Genomic DNA, 16283 nt, shown 5'->3' with positions numbered 1-16283 from the left:
TATCATATATTCTCAAAATAAGACCACACACACTCACAGAAAAAAGACATCAAAAGAGTTTGCTAATAGAGTTTTTTGAGATTTTCCACAAAACAGTAAGCAATTTTTCCTCTTGCTCATCTTTTCTAAGAACACATCCGCATTCATTCTCTGCACAGAACCCAGAGTGTCACTAACCAGGCTTCAATTGCATCACTGCAGATTCTCATGAAGATGCCATCCAGATAAAGCAGCATCTACTGATCACAATCATGCACAGAAGCACATTCAGGTCAAACAAGTGTGCATGCGCATGACATCATGTCTGACTGTTGGACATATTCTTCATCATCTACCCCTCCTATCACCTACCACCCCTCCCAGACCCCACCTTCCCTCTCCTCCCCCCACTCATTCAGGAACCATGGAAATCCTCCACACGCCAAGGTCATCATTTTTATTTTTTCTTTCCTTATTTAGATAATAATTATTACTGTTAAAAAAAAAAAATCATCTTACTAACTTCTACTCATCAATTTACTCATTTATTGATTTCCTCATCTTCAGGTTACGTCCCCTCACCTCTTCCCCCAGCAGCAGGGATCCTCTTCCCCTTTCTTCCATCAGCCTCAGATAAGCTCCCCTCAGACTCCATCCCCTCACCCCCCTCCTCCCCAGCTGACCTCCCCTCAGTTTGCTTATCCTCCTGTCACCTCTCCCCACCTTATACCCTATGCTCAGGTGACATCCCCTCATCCTGAACAACAGCCACTGATAACCTCCCCTCACCTCCTCTCCCCAACTCAGCATGCCCTTTATCCTGAACTGCAGCCACAGATATCCTCCCCTCACCTCTTCTCCTCATCTCAGCACAACTTCTTCTGCCAGAATCCCGATCCAGACTTAGATCATTCAAACTGGGCCAAATGTGAATCCAACTCTGAACTTTCCTGCCTTCTTAATGGCAACAGTTTCTCCTACCAGGTAAGAAAACAAAAACGGAACTATTTTCTCTCATCCTGAACACAGATTGATCAATAACCTCTCTCCCTTTCTGATCTAAAACAGAACCAAACCTCAGCTCATCTGGATTTTCAGAACCAGAACCAGTTCAGTTCTGGTTTACCTCAACATGAAGATTCCTTGGAGAACACACATAGATCTTACGATGCTCAAACACTTCTTTTCAATGGTGTGTGCACACATAGTGACACGTCTAATCCAGGTGAGGACAGCTGGAGGCACCTGGAGCCAACCGTTTCCCAACTTCAGTGCGCCGCATTGGACTCCATATCTGCAGGAGCCCATCAAGCTGATCCATCTCCCCACAGGCTCTCTGTGGGAGGGTGGAGTGCCACAGAGCTCAACCCGGCTGAAGACTTCTCCAGCACCCAGTTTTTCCAGGATGGCTACCTGAATGCTCCGCAGCCTTTCTGTAGCCCCACAACTCCTGGTCCAAGTCCTCATTACCCTCAAACCCCAGCAGTCTCCAGCCCCAGTCCTCAAATGCACCCCAGGACAGAGAGAACAGGTTTTCACACCCAGATAAACAGTGATCAGACCTCTGATCCAAGTCAGTACCACCAGCATCAGACAAGCCAGCGCCTCCTCTCAAGCCAAACAGAGCAGATGCAGAACCTGACAGGTCTACTTCACACTGCTGGCACGTCTGAGACCAGCTTGTCCACACCAAGACAGGGCCAGCATGTCAGGAGTGCTGCCCAGTCTATGAGCCTCTCTACTGGGCTGAACTGGACAGAGGAGTGTGGAGGAGGGAAAGGAGGGAAAGGAGGAGATGATAGTCATGCAGACTGGAACTGGGTATGTTGTTATGCTAATTTAATTTTTTTATTAAAGATTATAGTAAATATGGAAGTATGTACAGTAAATATCTATTTGCTGAAGACAGTAGGTAAATAAATCTCTGTAACTAATATGGGTAAAACAGTCAAGTAACAGACACTAACTATATAAAAAAATATAAAGTTAATAAACATAAAAAGTAGGTGTTTAAATGTAGAAACAATGAAGAAAGCAGATAAATAATAATGTCACCATAACTTTATTCTGTTGTTTTATTTTTCTTCTGTTAATTTTTAGATGCAAACAGAGCATACCGCTGAGAGTCTTGACACCAGGTAACCCCAATCTCTATCAATAATAAGTATGTTTATAGTTTTAAATGTTTATTTATACATTTTAATGTCAATGATTCCAATATGTGTGTTACAGGCTGCTGTGTATGGTGTGTAAGCGTGACTTCAGGAGCCTGCCAGCATTAAATGGTCACATGCGTTCACACAGTGGATTCAGATCATCTACATGCTTGAAAAAGGTCCTCAGTAACATCTAAAAACATAAATGAAACAAATCTATAAATCATATATAGAAAATATACCAACAAGTTAACCAAGTCATAATTCTGAAATCTAATTATTTATTTTATCGGGACAAGAGAGTCAGGTCCCCACACTGCCATCTATACATTGTCGTCTAGGCTGCCCCTAGTGGGCTCTTCATGCAAAACAATACAAAGTAAGTCTTTAATATTTATGGATGGATTATTTATTAATTTCTTTGTTACATTTGTTTAGGTCTCTGCCCCATTGGTTCAGCGCCCATTCACCATGGTGCTGCCTGTATCTGTCCCAGTGAAATCACGAAGTGTGTCAAAGGCAAGTAGGGGTGGTCAGACAAGAAGCAGCCGCCTCCCTCCAGCTACTGGAAGCACTGCACTCTTCCGCAGCCTGATGCGCCCGCAAGATGAGGAAGATGCTGCCAAAGGCATTAAAGATGGTGAAAAAAGAGTTGCTTCTTCACCTAACAAAGGCACCCGTCATTACACCCCTCCACCCATGCTGTGTCCTCAGAGGGCGGGGCCAGGGTTGTACTGCTCCCTTACCACCAGGAGGCAGCAGAGAGTGCAGACTGTTCAGCTCCACAGTAAGTCATAAAATCGCATTGACGAGCACCTGAAATCTATAACCATCTAATTTTAGCCCATTTCAGCCTCCAAACACTCAACAGTTACGATAAAAACAAAAGCATCACGCTCATCCTGAGTCAATGAAAAAACAAACAATGAGCAGTATGATTGGATGATTGTCATGACACAATGCTAAAGTTAGCATCTGACTGACAGATGGAGCCAGGGACCTTGGTGCCAAAGAGACTGCGTTTCTTCCTCCTGGAACACTAACATCAGGAATCGTTAAGCCGTACGTAATGTTTGCTTCTTACCAAAAGATCTTTGTTATTGTTCTATCTACTGATCGTCTGGTAATCTGGTACTGTCTATCACAGGCAGATCAATTTAGGGCGGGGCTTCCAAGCTGAGATCCCACCGCTACAAGACCAAAAATATGCCCACTCTGACTCCCACAATGCACTGCTACAGTGGACTCCATGGGATGATCTAGAGCGTCCCGTCAATCAGCACAGAGGTACACAAACACATGGAATGCACAGAAATCTTGCTGTTGTTTTTAGATGATCTTGGAACTAATCTTAGAAATGGAACCACTTTTCAAACAGTGGAAGCTCTGCTTATGATGGCTCGATCCAGCGTGGTCCCAGGAGGTGGAGCCAGCGCAGAGTACACCCTCCAAGTCTTATCAGAGTGCAAAGGAGACTTTCTGGTAAAATCTCTTTGACTATTTGGTTCTTCAGTGTGGGCTACAGAAAATGTGCTATTATTGTTTAGAATGTTAACATGAAAAATACAACATTCTGAATAATTACCGAATGAGCCTTTTTTTCTACAGCACCAGGTGAACCAAAATGCTCAGATACACAACAAAAGCCTAAAAGCTTCAAAAAACATCACAATGAAGGTGAAAATAAAACATGCTCAGGAAGAACAAGAAAAAACATAATTGGAAACCCTGCAAAGAAACAAGAAGACCACAAAGAAACAAAAAATACACAAAAATGTCAACAAAGTCATAGAAATAATCACAAAATACAACAAAACACCAGAGTCTAGATTCTACCACAACGACACAAACATGACCGCATATACATAATTAAAACCACACCACGAGACAGAAAACAACCACAAGATACATAAAGCTCCTACAAAATGACAAAAAAAAAATCCCCACAAAGAGACAAAAACATCAGAGAGCCACAAAAAGCAGTTACTAAGACAAAAAAGTGACAACAAAGACACATAATCCAACTGCAAAGAGGCAAGAAACAAGAGACAAAGAGACAAAAAAACCCAGACAAAATCCACCACAAGGACACCAAAAAGAGCCAAAAACAACCTTAAAGACACAAACAGCTACTGTAAAACAAAACAAAACAAAACAAACACACACAAAAAGACCCAAATAGACTCAAATAACACCAAAAAGACAAAATCCACAAACCAAAAAAACTATTTATCAAAAAAAGTATATCTGAAAAAGCAAAAATATTAATGGGACTATAAAAATATATTTAATCTTACCATGTCAGGCATGACTTAAATGACATCACTTTATTATGTCTTTCAGTTGACGGTAGAGAAGCTGCTATCGACTCCTGAACCTAACAACCACCGTCACCACACAGGTCAGCTGTTCTTCCATCTAACCACATACTCAGAAATTCACAGATATAAAAAAGACAGCACATTTTAATTAATATCCCTATTTATACTGTAGGTGTGAGCTGGAGTGCAGCAGAGAAAAGGTCACTGGTGAAATCTCTGCAGCTCCATCAGAAAGACTTCAGTAGCATCCAGAAAACTGTGAGTTCCTACTAACTACTGTTAATGTCTTTCTGCAGTGCCACCAGTGGGTGAACCAAAAGTGACAAATTTTGTAAATTACAATTGCTGTTTGTCTGTAACAAATAATGATGGATCTCCATGATGTTTGTATCCTCAGGTTCAAACAAAGTCCCTCTCTGAGTGTGTTGAGTTTTATTATCTCTGGAAGAAGAAGCTGAGTCTGAGCACCAAGACATCAACTAGCCTGACAGTCTCTTTGCCCAACACAAATGTAAGGAACAAAAAGTCTTTTTTTTTTTTTTAAATTATTTAAATCAGAAGGGTTATCATAGCTGTAGTGGCCCTTTTAGTCTGAGTTACTGAAACAGACTGCTATGACCCAGAAGTCCTTTCATTCCTATTAAGAAAAGTGAAGTCATACGTTATTAGCTTATGCTAGCAAGACACATACGCAGATATCCGCTAAGTGTTAAAATCTATTTGAATGTTACTTTACTCATCACAACTGGGACACTTCTGGATGGTCTCTTAGTAAAATAAACTGCACAGCAAGACATATTATTGGTTAGATAAGTACATTAACAAGTCTGATCATCTTAAGCTATTGCTATATGCTGATAATGTGATTCTTTATATTCCAGAATTACACAAATCAGTTCAAACAGAAGAACCAGTTCAGTTGTTGGCATAATAAGATATGAGGGTGGATGAATGGGTTGATTAAAACATTGGGCTTTAACATTGATGACTGCAGTTTGTTTGACCTGTTTTTCAGAATTAACAATTCAGCCTTTAAACCTTACTTCTCTAAATCAAACAGTAATGTAGCAGGACGTCTACCCTCATTCAAGTACTTATTTTATACCAATTTATTTTTTGTGTACTTTGGGAATTGACTCAGGACTTACTGGTATTTAGCCTGATTAGGGATTTGTGAGGTTTTCATGGGATTAGAATTAGGACTAATTTAGACTTTTAAGCTGGACTTTATTGGAGTTAGCTATGCTGTCTTTTAATTGCTCTAAAGTTCTCTCTGTTTGTGTGTGTTTTTTTTTTTTTATAATCAAGTATGGAAAAGAGTCCTTTTGTAAAGATTTGGGCTTTCAAAGTTTACTTAAATCTTTAGACCAGGCCCTTTCTGTAATCTTAGTGATCAGTCAGTAAAATGTCAGGTGCAGTTCCTGTAGAGTCAGTCGCCTCAGAGTTTCAGGTCAGTGAACACATATGAAACTAAAGGCTGTGCGAATAAAAACCACAGAAACCAAATTCCTGTTATCACTCCACACACACACTGCAGCACAAAACACACACAAAAACACACACCGGACAGCCACTTCCTGTCAAGAGCCGTCACGTTTGTGAACACACTGTGACATGACATTTCAAATAGCCACCGTGTGAGTGTGGTCAGAGCTCAGCAAGTTTCCATTGGTGTCATTTAGAGTTTTATCATCGGCTTCGTGTTTTAGATTTCCATCAGTTTGATTCATTTCAGCTTCCTGTAGGTACACTGTGGTTTTAGTCTGTTTCATGAATCTGTAAATGTGTCTTTACTTTGTTCCATGTTACTCAGGAGGCTGATCTTTTGAACACACACAGTGACATCTTGTTCAGAATCCAAGTTTACAGGCAGCACCTGAGCTGTGTGAAGTTTCTACACAATGTTTTTGGAGATGAAAGACTGCACACTTTACAGCTACAGATATTTGAAGTTGGCAGGCCACTAGTCAGAGTCATGATAGATAATTAATTTGTCCCATACAGCCTTCTACTAGGTCTGCCTCATTGTAGCTTGATTATTTACCATGATGATTTATAAATATCATCTGGTTATTGAATATAAAAATATATGTTTGTAAAGGGGATTTCCTACAACTGCAAATATAATTCTAATTTAAAAAGTGGTGAGACTGGCGTGGGACAATTGATCATCCGGTGTGGAGTTACGATCTGACTGGGGGTCTTTTTCTTATCATAATGCCAATCTAATGAGTGCTCTAGTGGAATCTATGCAGTCCTATGAAAAACTATCTACACCTGAAGATTCAGTACTTCTAAGAGCCATCTTTATCTGCAGCAATTCGCAGTAATCATTTTCTGTATAACTTTAACAATTTCTTACATCATTATTAAGAAACACAATCATGACTGCAGCTTTTTACAATGGTGCTTCATGCAGTTATCGAAGCTTGTGGGCATTTGTTTACGCACGGCTCTCTTAAGGTCCCACCACAACATTTAAATCAGATTCAGATCTAAACTTTGACTCAGGCCATTGCGACATCTTGAATCTTTTCTTTTTCAGCCATTCTGTTGTAGATTTGAAGTTGTGCTTGGGATCACTGCCCTGCTGCATGACCCAATTTCAGCCAAGCATCAACTGTGAATGACCTGGTTCTGTGGATGCAAAACGAGTCCAGTTCATCGTGTCAAATCACTATTGTCAAATGTCTCTACTTTGCTCTTGCATGTCCAAAAGACATTTCTCCAGGAGTCTTGTGGTTTATTTAGTTGCAACTTTGATAACCTAAGCTCTGCTACCATGTTCTTTTTTAGAGAAAAGACACCTTCTCCTGGCAACCCTTCCAAACAAGCCAAACTTGTTCAGCCTTTTTCTAATTAAACTATCATGAACTTAAACATTTAACATGCTAACTGAGGCCTGTAGAATCTGAAATGTAGCTCTTGGGTGTTTTGCAATTTGTCTGAGCATTACATGGTCTCACCTTGCAGTGAAATTGCTGGGACAGCAACTCCTTGGAAGACTGTGGCATTGTGTTAACACACTCATTTTGGTGATAACAAGTATCACCTTCTTTTCTAACTTCCTCTTTTTATTTATGCAGGGTCAAAGGTCGTCAAGATCTCAGGCTGCTTCATGAACTGTTGGACCGTCGCCCTCTGGAGCTACACACTACTTACCAACACAAAGCTTGAACCAAAACAGCTAAACTGTGTCTGGCTTACTTGTTCACAAAATCACAAGGCATGCTCCTAATTTGATAAAAAACCATCTCTAAATCACTAAATGAGCTGAAAAGGAAAACTCCACCAGGACAACCTTTCACCTTGGGTGTTCTGGTGGACACAACAACAGTCGCCTTGAGGTGTATAAATTAAATTGAAATCGAATTGAAAGCTTTACAATCCGTTCTGCAAACTGTAGCTTTTCTTTTTTCTGTTATGTCTTTTGACTGTACAATATGGTATTTTAAATGTAAATGTGTGTGTGTGTGTTTTAAATTACTGTCAGTTAATAAACCCACAAACTAAGAAAAGCCAAGAGTCTTACTTGAGAGCACCTCCAGACTTAAGCTCAGGCATGTTGGGATATTGTTTTTCTTCCTTAACCCTGTCAGTCTTCTGCCTCTGGGCCTCTGATGCTCAGTAAAGCTCCACTTATTACCACACCAGGGAACAACAAAGAGACAAAGCAGAAAAGTAAACACGAGGGGCCGCAGGCTTTCTGTGTGAGTACAGCTCTTCACATCAATATCCTCTTTTTCAACATCAGAGGAACATGCTAAAAATAAGTGGATGATAATAAGCATGAGTAACAAGGTGTCAGACACATTGGTGAGGTTTTACCCTCACTATTGTGTCAGAGGTTATCCCAAAAGCTGTTTTCACACATTCACTGCAGACCTGAGATTTTTCTACACAAGACTTGACAAAGGTGCATGTATGAATGCAAACGTAGCATCAAAACCAACTCAGACATTAGTCCCCAGATCACTGGTATAATGTCTAATTGAGATCATGTGTGCTACCTCCTGCATGCACTAAAGAGACAGCCCCTATGCCCAAAGCACACTGAGTGTTTCCAGTTGTGTGGTTTATTGTGTTGGATCAGGGTTAGTCAGAGTTATATGCAAGTCAGCCCAAAATCAAATACTGAATCAAGGCTAAAAAATTCCTTGTTGAAACCTACGAGTCCCAGGTGAAGATATAAATCAAGACATGTCAAGAGCAACAAGTCAGGTCAAAAGAATCAAACCAAAAAATCGTACTTGACCTGTGACCAGCAATAAATTCCATGTATGGTCTTCCACACCATAGTGGGACAACCCATTCTTTATGTAGCAGGTTTAATGTATAATAACATACAAGACCAAAATATTTACAAGCTGTTACCACAAAGTTGTGTGAAACGGCATGTCATGCCAAAGCATTGTGTGACAGGTCACATGACAACAACCAGTGACAGTAATGTCCAATCAGAGCCATGTCTTACACAGGTCAATAAATCTGAGTAATACACAGTGTGTTGTCATAAATGTGAAAATTAGTGCCTAGGAAGACAAAAAGGAAACTTACAAGAACAAGTAAATAAAGGATGATATCTACAAACCTGGAAACATATAGAAGGAAAGATATGCATGATGTTTAATCCAAGATGTAACAAAAAATAATTATATGCAGTTGGTTAGAAAAATATCAAACTTCCATTCATTCATTCTCTTCTGCTTATCCTTATCAGGGTCACTGAGGACCTAAGTCTATCCCAGCTACCACAGAGCAAGAGGCCTGGACAGGTCGCCGGACTGATGCAGGGCTAACAGAGAGAGAGAGAGAGACAACCATTCACACTCACGTTCTCACCTTTATCAGACTTACTGACCTAATTAACCACAATATGTCACATTCAGTATACACTATGCAAGAAATAGGTCAGTCATGAAACACAACATACAGTGTATCAGGGACCAAGCAGAAAAGAATATACAGGTACAATCATAAAAAAAGGGTTATATTATTCTGCAAAAAGGACAAAATCATTACAAAAATTCAGAATGACAAAAATGAGCTATTTTAGGAACCAAGTGGACCCATAGAAGAGGACAACTTAAGAACTTCTACTTAAAATACCTTCACAAACCATAATTCGGCAAACTGACCTGCCTAAACGAGCGACAGCTCCAGTTATATAGCAATTGAATGAACTATTGTATACACCAAAGGTGTAAACTACAGAGATAATAGCTAACCATAATTCAAGAATGACCCTATTCCCCCCTGCGTGGTCACAACAGATGGTTAAGTCCATTCAATTGGCCTCTGCATTTAAACCAGCTCCACCCTCAACCTCCTCTTTTAGTAGGAGGCGGTAATGCTCCTTTACGTTGGTTGCCAACCGCTGTTAAACACAAAGAAGAAGAAGAAGAACCTCCTCTTTTCCTCAAAAAAGGAAGGACTGGAGTGGCAGCCAGGTAACTCAAAAAGAACAGAAAAGAGTCAATATAGTGTGTACCTATGGTACCATAACAAAAAATACAAAACAAATTCTGTGCCATCATTTGGACTATAGCTTATTGCTGGCATGGATTAGAAACTAACTCAAAATTTTGAATTGGTTAACTTATAATCACTGAAGCTTTACAGGCCAAAGTAAAATTAAGACAGTAAAAGTTAACATGAAAATTACCCGAGTATTTCAGTTGTGCAGTTGTGCAGCCATCGCACAATGTTACTGACATTTGACAATATACATCATGTTATATGCCATCAGGTCACTCTATCATCGAGACTAAAGCAGGAAATATCCAAGCTAAACTTTGTATAGGGACTAAGTCATTGTAGTCTAAGGCGCTTGGAAAGAAAAGCGTCTGGACTTCTTTAAGTTTTTGTGTTTTTCAAACTAATGACTGAAGTCCGCTCAGCTGTTTGAGCTTTCTTCCTTTTCCTTCCTCTTATTTATTTACTTAATTGCTTAAAATAAAACTCACTAAAGTCAGTGTTTCCAGTATTTTTCCATTTAGAAATCTGCCTCTCAGCCATGTTACACTTTCATCTATTTTTCTTGTTCTGTTTTTTTTTTTTTTGTTGACCTAAAACAAACAGCAGATAAGCAAACAGGGAGGAACTGCTGCTGTGCGCAAAACTTCAGATAACTTCAGCCTCAAAACTGAGGAACCTCCACATTCTTCTTCTAATCCTGATTTTATGTCAAAGCTCAGAGTTTCCTGTTTGCGCTGAGCTTGGGGCCACTAATAAAGTTTGACTCCTCCTTGCTCCAAAGGTCTCCCTGCTCGAAAGCAGGAGAAGAAAGTCAGACGACAGCGAGGAAGGGATGGGAGCACAGGAGAGGGAGGAGGAAGACTGCGCTTCTTCAGTAGGGAGAAAGCTGCAGAAAACCAGCAAGGAGGTTTATTTCAGCGTCCTGCCAGATAAATATGAACCTCTGATTGAGGATGATGAAGAGAGAGAGGAGACTGCAGAGGAAAAGAAGAGGAAGAAGGAGGCGAGGAAGAAGAAAAGGAAAAATACATGCAAGAAGTACAGAAAGGTAAGAAGTCATGACCTTTGACCTGTGTATGAAAGATCCCTCTACACAGCAGTGGCATGTTGATGAAATCATGGCTTAGAACAGACTGTTAAAGACTAAGTACAATCAAGTTCAATTACATTCAGAAAATACATATAGTTCATATAGTTTACATAGAAATAAAAACATGATGCATAATGATGTAAATAAACAATCTAATTTAATAAAATACAGAAATAAAAAACAGCTCCCCAGATATAGGTAGTTAAATGAGTTAGGTTACAAAACTGGTAAAGGTTTCATATATATTTAAAATTAAAAACATGTATTATTGTAATTGAAATTTCATTAAATCACTTCTATCAAACAAAACAAAAAAGAAAAGGGAAAAAAACAAACAAATATGTATCTTTAAATAAATATATAAATAAGGAAATGAACAAAAATATTATTCACTACCAGATTAAAAGAGGATTAAAATTGTATTATATTAAATGCCAAGTTTAAAAATGACTGCTATATTATGCTGTCTGAATTTCAGACAGTGGTGGCAGAGTGGTTTTGTCGAAATTGATGGAATTATGAACTCTTGAGCTAGTATTAGTATCAGACTTTGATCCACCATGCAGTACCATCTGGAAAGCATCTGATTGGCAACAGCTTCATTTTTCAACATGACCATGATCCCGAACACACTGGCAATGCAGTAACAGCATACCTGGATAGATAAACACACTAACAGTGGTTGATTGGCCTCCCCAGTATTGACTTTGAAGCTCATTAGAATTGTACAAACTCCATTTCTGCTTCTTATACCATTTCCATGAGCACTTACATGGTTCAATGATTTACTGCACCTATTTTCAATTTTCCTAGTAAAATATAAAAAAATGAAGGGTGGCTCAAAACATTTACTCACTACTGTGTACAATATAAATAAAGTACATAAGAATACGCAAAATAAATTGAATTTAAAATGAATAAATGAATTAAAGTAAGCCTGGTACAAATAAAAATAAAGAAAATTAAAGATTAACATTTAAGATTTATAAGATATATAAGATTTTATATAAAACATGACATCATACAAAGTAGCTTAGGCAGTAACCACACATGGAGTTGTTTGCCTGCAGTGCAAAGGTATTCAGTCTCAGCTCTGCAGTTAATTATTGACTTTTCAGCGTCACTACACAGTTCTGGCCTTTGGCCTCCAAAATAATGTGTTGTGATGATTGTATCCCTTCGAGAACAGACAAGCATGGAAGTCGTAAAAACAGAACTTTTACTATCACAAATACCTTCATTCAGTCTCAGAATGAAGAGTTGAAACGATAAATAACTCTATTGAGTCCACACTGAATCAGAGGACCACAACCAGTCATTAGAGCAGTGGTTCTTAACCTGGGTTCGATCGAACCCAAGGGGTTCGGTGAGTCGGTCTCAGGGGTTCGGCAGAGCCTCCGCCATGACATGCACGGCTCATTTTGTGCACCAGTAAAAAACATATCTATGTCTTGAATTTGAAAAAAAAATCACATTTTATTTTTCACTAAAGAGGGGTTCAGTGAATGCGCATATGAAACTGGTGGGGTTCGGTACCTCTAACAAGGTTAAGAACCACTGCATTAGAGTCATTATTTTCACATCCTCTTTATTTATTTAAAAAGAGTCTAAAACTCTCCAAAATTTACTAAAACCATCAAAAGAAGTTGAAGTTGGGCCAGGCTGTACTTTCATTATTACCATTTTGTACTCATGACATTACAGTCAGTGAACATATCCTGGTAAATCCTCCTTTCAAATTCTTTGAAGGACCAAAATTGACAAAATAGGACCTGAAAGGATTGACCTAGTTCATTATCTCAGCAGGGAAGTGTTTACAATATAGAGGTCAGAGCCGAGGGGCATATGAATTTCTTAAGGACCAAAAGACTCAAAGACAGACTCAAAAATAGTTTCTTCCCAAAAGCCATAATCACCCTGAACTCCCACACGCACTGACAACACAGTACCACCCCCATCCCAAGGACTTCCCTCTATAAACAGACTACACAACTACCACAAACACTGTGCAATACTTAATTTTACGCGCAATAACCGACACTGTAAATACACAACACTATTTGTTTACTTATTTATCTTTTTTATTTCTATTTTCCCAGATTTGTATATTTATACATTTTATATATGTTTTTTCTTTTCTAAATACTGTTCATATGTATATAGAGCTGCAGAAACTGTGCATCTCACCACCTTTATTCTCCCACATGTTTGCACTGTGTAGGAGATGCTCTGTATCTCATTGTACATCTGTAGAGTGACAATAAAGGCATTCTATTCTATATCTTTTTGCAACTACAGTGGTTACCCCCTAGTGGCCACCATGCAGAATGCAGGTTTAAGGCACTTCCGCTTTATTACCAAACTCAGGTTATCTGTGTTTTACACTGGCTTTGAATAAGGCTAAAAAGAATATTTTCACCAATATTAAAGAATGTTACTGTTAATGTCTGGAAACATCTCACAAGTTAAACGTTGCCTCCTGGTGATAAAGAACTAGTTCAAGCATTTATTACTTTATACATTTATTACTAGGTTAGACAGCTGTAATTTGTTATTATCAGGATGTCCCAAAACCTCAGAGAAGCCATCAACAGATCCAAAATGCTGCACTGAGACTACTGTTCAAAATCCTGCTCCTCACATACAAGGTCTTCAATAATCACCATCTTCCCTTAATGACCTCATAGCGTGGTATCACCAAAATAGAGCACTTTGCTCTCAGACTGCAGGCTTATTGTTTTTTGTAGAGCATTTAAAAGTAGAGCCTTCAGCTTTCCGGCCCCTCTTCTGTGGAACCATCTTTAAGTTTGGATTTGGGAGACAAACACTATCTCTACTTTTATAATTTAGATTAAAACTTTACTTTTTGCTAAAGCATATAGTTAGGGCTGTGTCAGGTGAGCCTGAATCCTCCCTTAGTTAAGCTGCAATGAGCAGCGTAATTAAAGCTTCTTAGTGTTAAAAGAGAGTTTTTCCTTCCCACTGTTGCCACGTGCTTGCTCATAGGGGGTCATCTGATTGTTGGGCTTTTTTCTGTATTATTTTAGGGTTTACCTTACAATATAAAGTGCCTTCAGGCAAGAATTGTTGTGATTTGGCGCTATGTGAATAAAATTGAATTGAACTGAACTGAAAGTTTGTTATATTTTGCAGGCAGTAAAGCAGAAAGTTGACGTCCCAGCACAACCACAAAATTTCAATTTCAATAAATTTATAAATGTATATATCTCAAATATTGTGGAAAATGTTTTACCCTCTGAACCTTAACATTTTCACAAACTAGGGACACATTTTTCATTGTAATATAAAGTAATGGACATCTATGGGAATAGAACTGTGTTAAGCAGAGAAATAACTTGAAAATATCTCATCAGCTACCATGAAGTTCTTCTTTTATAAATCTGTATGTCTGTGGTTTGTCAGTCAAACAATAATAGACAACAACTCAGTATGATGATGGTTTACGGAGCTGAGGTTGTTTGGTAATAACTGAAGAGTTGATACTAAAACTGGAACAGAGTACCTTTCTGTTCTTATGCTCCACACCCTTCCCTTTCTTAACCCCATTTGTTCATTGTCCTTTCTTCTCACCAGATGCTAACCTTTTAGCCTGTTCTGTTCTTCTCTATCAATAGCAGAGTTAAAGGGGATTTTTGCCCCTGTCTTAAATCTATAAACCTTGCAACTTAACCTGGTATCCACCTCCTTGAAATGTAATGACATGTTGCATCAAATCTGATTGTCTCGCTCAGTATCTTTCTCTCCTTCTAAACATTTCCAGCCACTACTTCTGTTATGTCATCATGTAGCTGGTGAGTCCTGCAGTAAAATCCATATTCCAAATATATAAACTCTATTCTAATCTACAGGTCACAAAGCCACCGCCTTTAGTATTTACCCAGCACAACAACTGAGCCTTTGTTGTGCCGGGTAAATATGAAATAAATAGCTGCTTTGTTTACATATTTGGTTCAGCACTACCTAAATTTTGCTTCAGTAGGCAACACATTTTTAAAAAAAAGGTGCAACTTTTACCCTCATAGTGGTCTTTTGCACATGTTTGCTGATGAACAATATGCATCTGCATTAGCATAATGAGTACAACGAAACAGGAAATGACCATAAACTAGTATTACTCATTATACAACTTCAACAACGGCAAGCTGTGGCTTAAAAAAAAAAAAAAAAAAAAACCCTGCCCAAGCTGATAAAGACCAATGCTAGAGACAGTTCCTGTATATTACAAGATAGTTTTTAATCTAGTTGTAATTGACCTTAATGCCCGTGGTGAGTACAGAAAAAACAAAATGAAAGCACTAATGTTGTTCTTCTCTGGTCTGGTGCAGAATGTGGGGAAAGCACTACGCTTCAGCTGGCGCTGTCTGGTAACTGGTCTGCAGAGCATGGTGTCCGTGTACTCCACACCTCTCTCAGCTGTGGCCACCGTGGTAACAAATGTTCACCAAGCCAGTGGCAGCAAGACATGATGGGACTCAGAGGGACCAGGAGTGTAGCCCCTTATTCCTTGTGTTCAAGCTGACTTTGAATTCATCACCTCTGTTCTGCCTGTTTTGTTTTTATTCTGTTTCTATTTCTGAGATATAAACTGTATATTTACTCGATTTATGAAAACCATTGATATCTGTCACATTTATGGCCTCAGTTTTCAAATTTGAATCAAACCCTGCTGTTGTGTTAAATTAAACAATAGTCTTTCATGTTTCAAAATTCACCTCAAGCAGTTCAACCCTTCAGAACACTTTGGGTTTATTTACAGTGTTAAGAAGCTTTCTGTTCCGTGTGGGCTTTGGCAGCCACTGGCAACCAAACAACTATCAATGTCTGTGTACAAATCTCAACCATAACAAAGGGAGCTCAACCTTGTGGTGCTTCTCCACAACTGCACTTTAGAAACTCATTGGCAGAGATAAATTTTTGAGGTTCTGGAGCACTAAATGGATATATTCCTCCAGTCAACCAACCATATTTGGATGAAGTAAAGATGCTCTAACAGGACCCTGACACACTCCTCTCCTTTCTGCTCTTTTATGTTTTTAAATGCTGTTAAAATAATCAGAATGAATAAAAAAAAATACTAATTTGTCTTTCATGGTGTTTATTTACATAATCAAAGGTCAGGTACTTTTTGTGCATTTCACAAGTGCTTATTGAAAAATAAATGTAAATATGACAAAAAAAAGTGTGAGGACATTTGTTTTTAAGTGGGCAAATTTGTTGATAAGTTATCTGTAATACAAC

General features: G+C 38.8%; 2 protein-coding genes across 2 annotated transcripts; both read left to right on the top strand.

Annotated features, from left to right (window-relative positions):
* Nucleotides 1–204: 204 nt before the first annotated feature.
* On the top strand, nucleotides 205–7954 carry LOC102792297 (uncharacterized). Its single transcript, XM_006800361.2, has 13 exons — nucleotides 205–426; nucleotides 547–963; nucleotides 1048–1800; nucleotides 2080–2117; nucleotides 2212–2314; nucleotides 2574–2922; nucleotides 3122–3197; nucleotides 3283–3422; nucleotides 3514–3617; nucleotides 4479–4536; nucleotides 4629–4714; nucleotides 4854–4967; nucleotides 7543–7954. The coding sequence occupies exons 1-13, from the start codon at nucleotides 301–303 to the stop codon at nucleotides 7576–7578; spliced, it is 2400 nt and encodes a 799-aa protein (XP_006800424.2). The 5' UTR covers nucleotides 205–300; the 3' UTR covers nucleotides 7579–7954.
* A 1840-nt stretch (nucleotides 7955–9794) lies between these two features.
* Nucleotides 9795–16212, top strand: LOC102779577 (required for drug-induced death protein 1). The gene is made up of 3 exons (XM_035911863.2): nucleotides 9795–9906; nucleotides 10716–10982; nucleotides 15371–16212. Exons 2-3 carry the CDS (start codon nucleotides 10767–10769, stop codon nucleotides 15509–15511), a joined length of 357 nt encoding a protein of 118 aa, XP_035767756.1. The 5' UTR covers nucleotides 9795–9906; nucleotides 10716–10766; the 3' UTR covers nucleotides 15512–16212.
* The last annotated feature ends 71 nt before the right edge of the window (nucleotides 16213–16283 follow it).

The sequence above is a fragment of the Neolamprologus brichardi genome, chromosome 23, assembly GCF_056152115.1.
Source record: "Neolamprologus brichardi isolate AB-2024 chromosome 23, ASM5615211v1, whole genome shotgun sequence".
NCBI classification, from domain to species: Eukaryota; Metazoa; Chordata; class Actinopteri; order Cichliformes; family Cichlidae; genus Neolamprologus; species Neolamprologus brichardi.
The sequence above is the reverse complement of the archived record's forward strand: the minus strand, read 5'-3'. Positions and strand labels throughout refer to the sequence as shown.

Excerpts from the sequence above, each read along its gene's own strand:
- LOC102792297 (XM_006800361.2), top strand. The coding sequence starts at position 301 with ATGTCTGACTGTTGGACATATTCTTCATCATCTACCCCTCCTATCACC. Across the intron at positions 3,198-3,282 it reads ACATCAGGAATCGTTAAGCC|GCAGATCAATTTAGGGCGGG; the intron begins GTACGTAATGTT and ends TGTCTATCACAG. Across the intron at positions 4,715-4,853 it reads TCAGTAGCATCCAGAAAACT|GTTCAAACAAAGTCCCTCTC; the intron begins GTGAGTTCCTAC and ends TTGTATCCTCAG.
- LOC102779577 (XM_035911863.2), top strand. The coding sequence starts at position 10,767 with ATGGGAGCACAGGAGAGGGAGGAGGAAGACTGCGCTTCTTCAGTAGGG. Across the intron at positions 10,983-15,370 it reads CATGCAAGAAGTACAGAAAG|AATGTGGGGAAAGCACTACG; the intron begins GTAAGAAGTCAT and ends GGTCTGGTGCAG.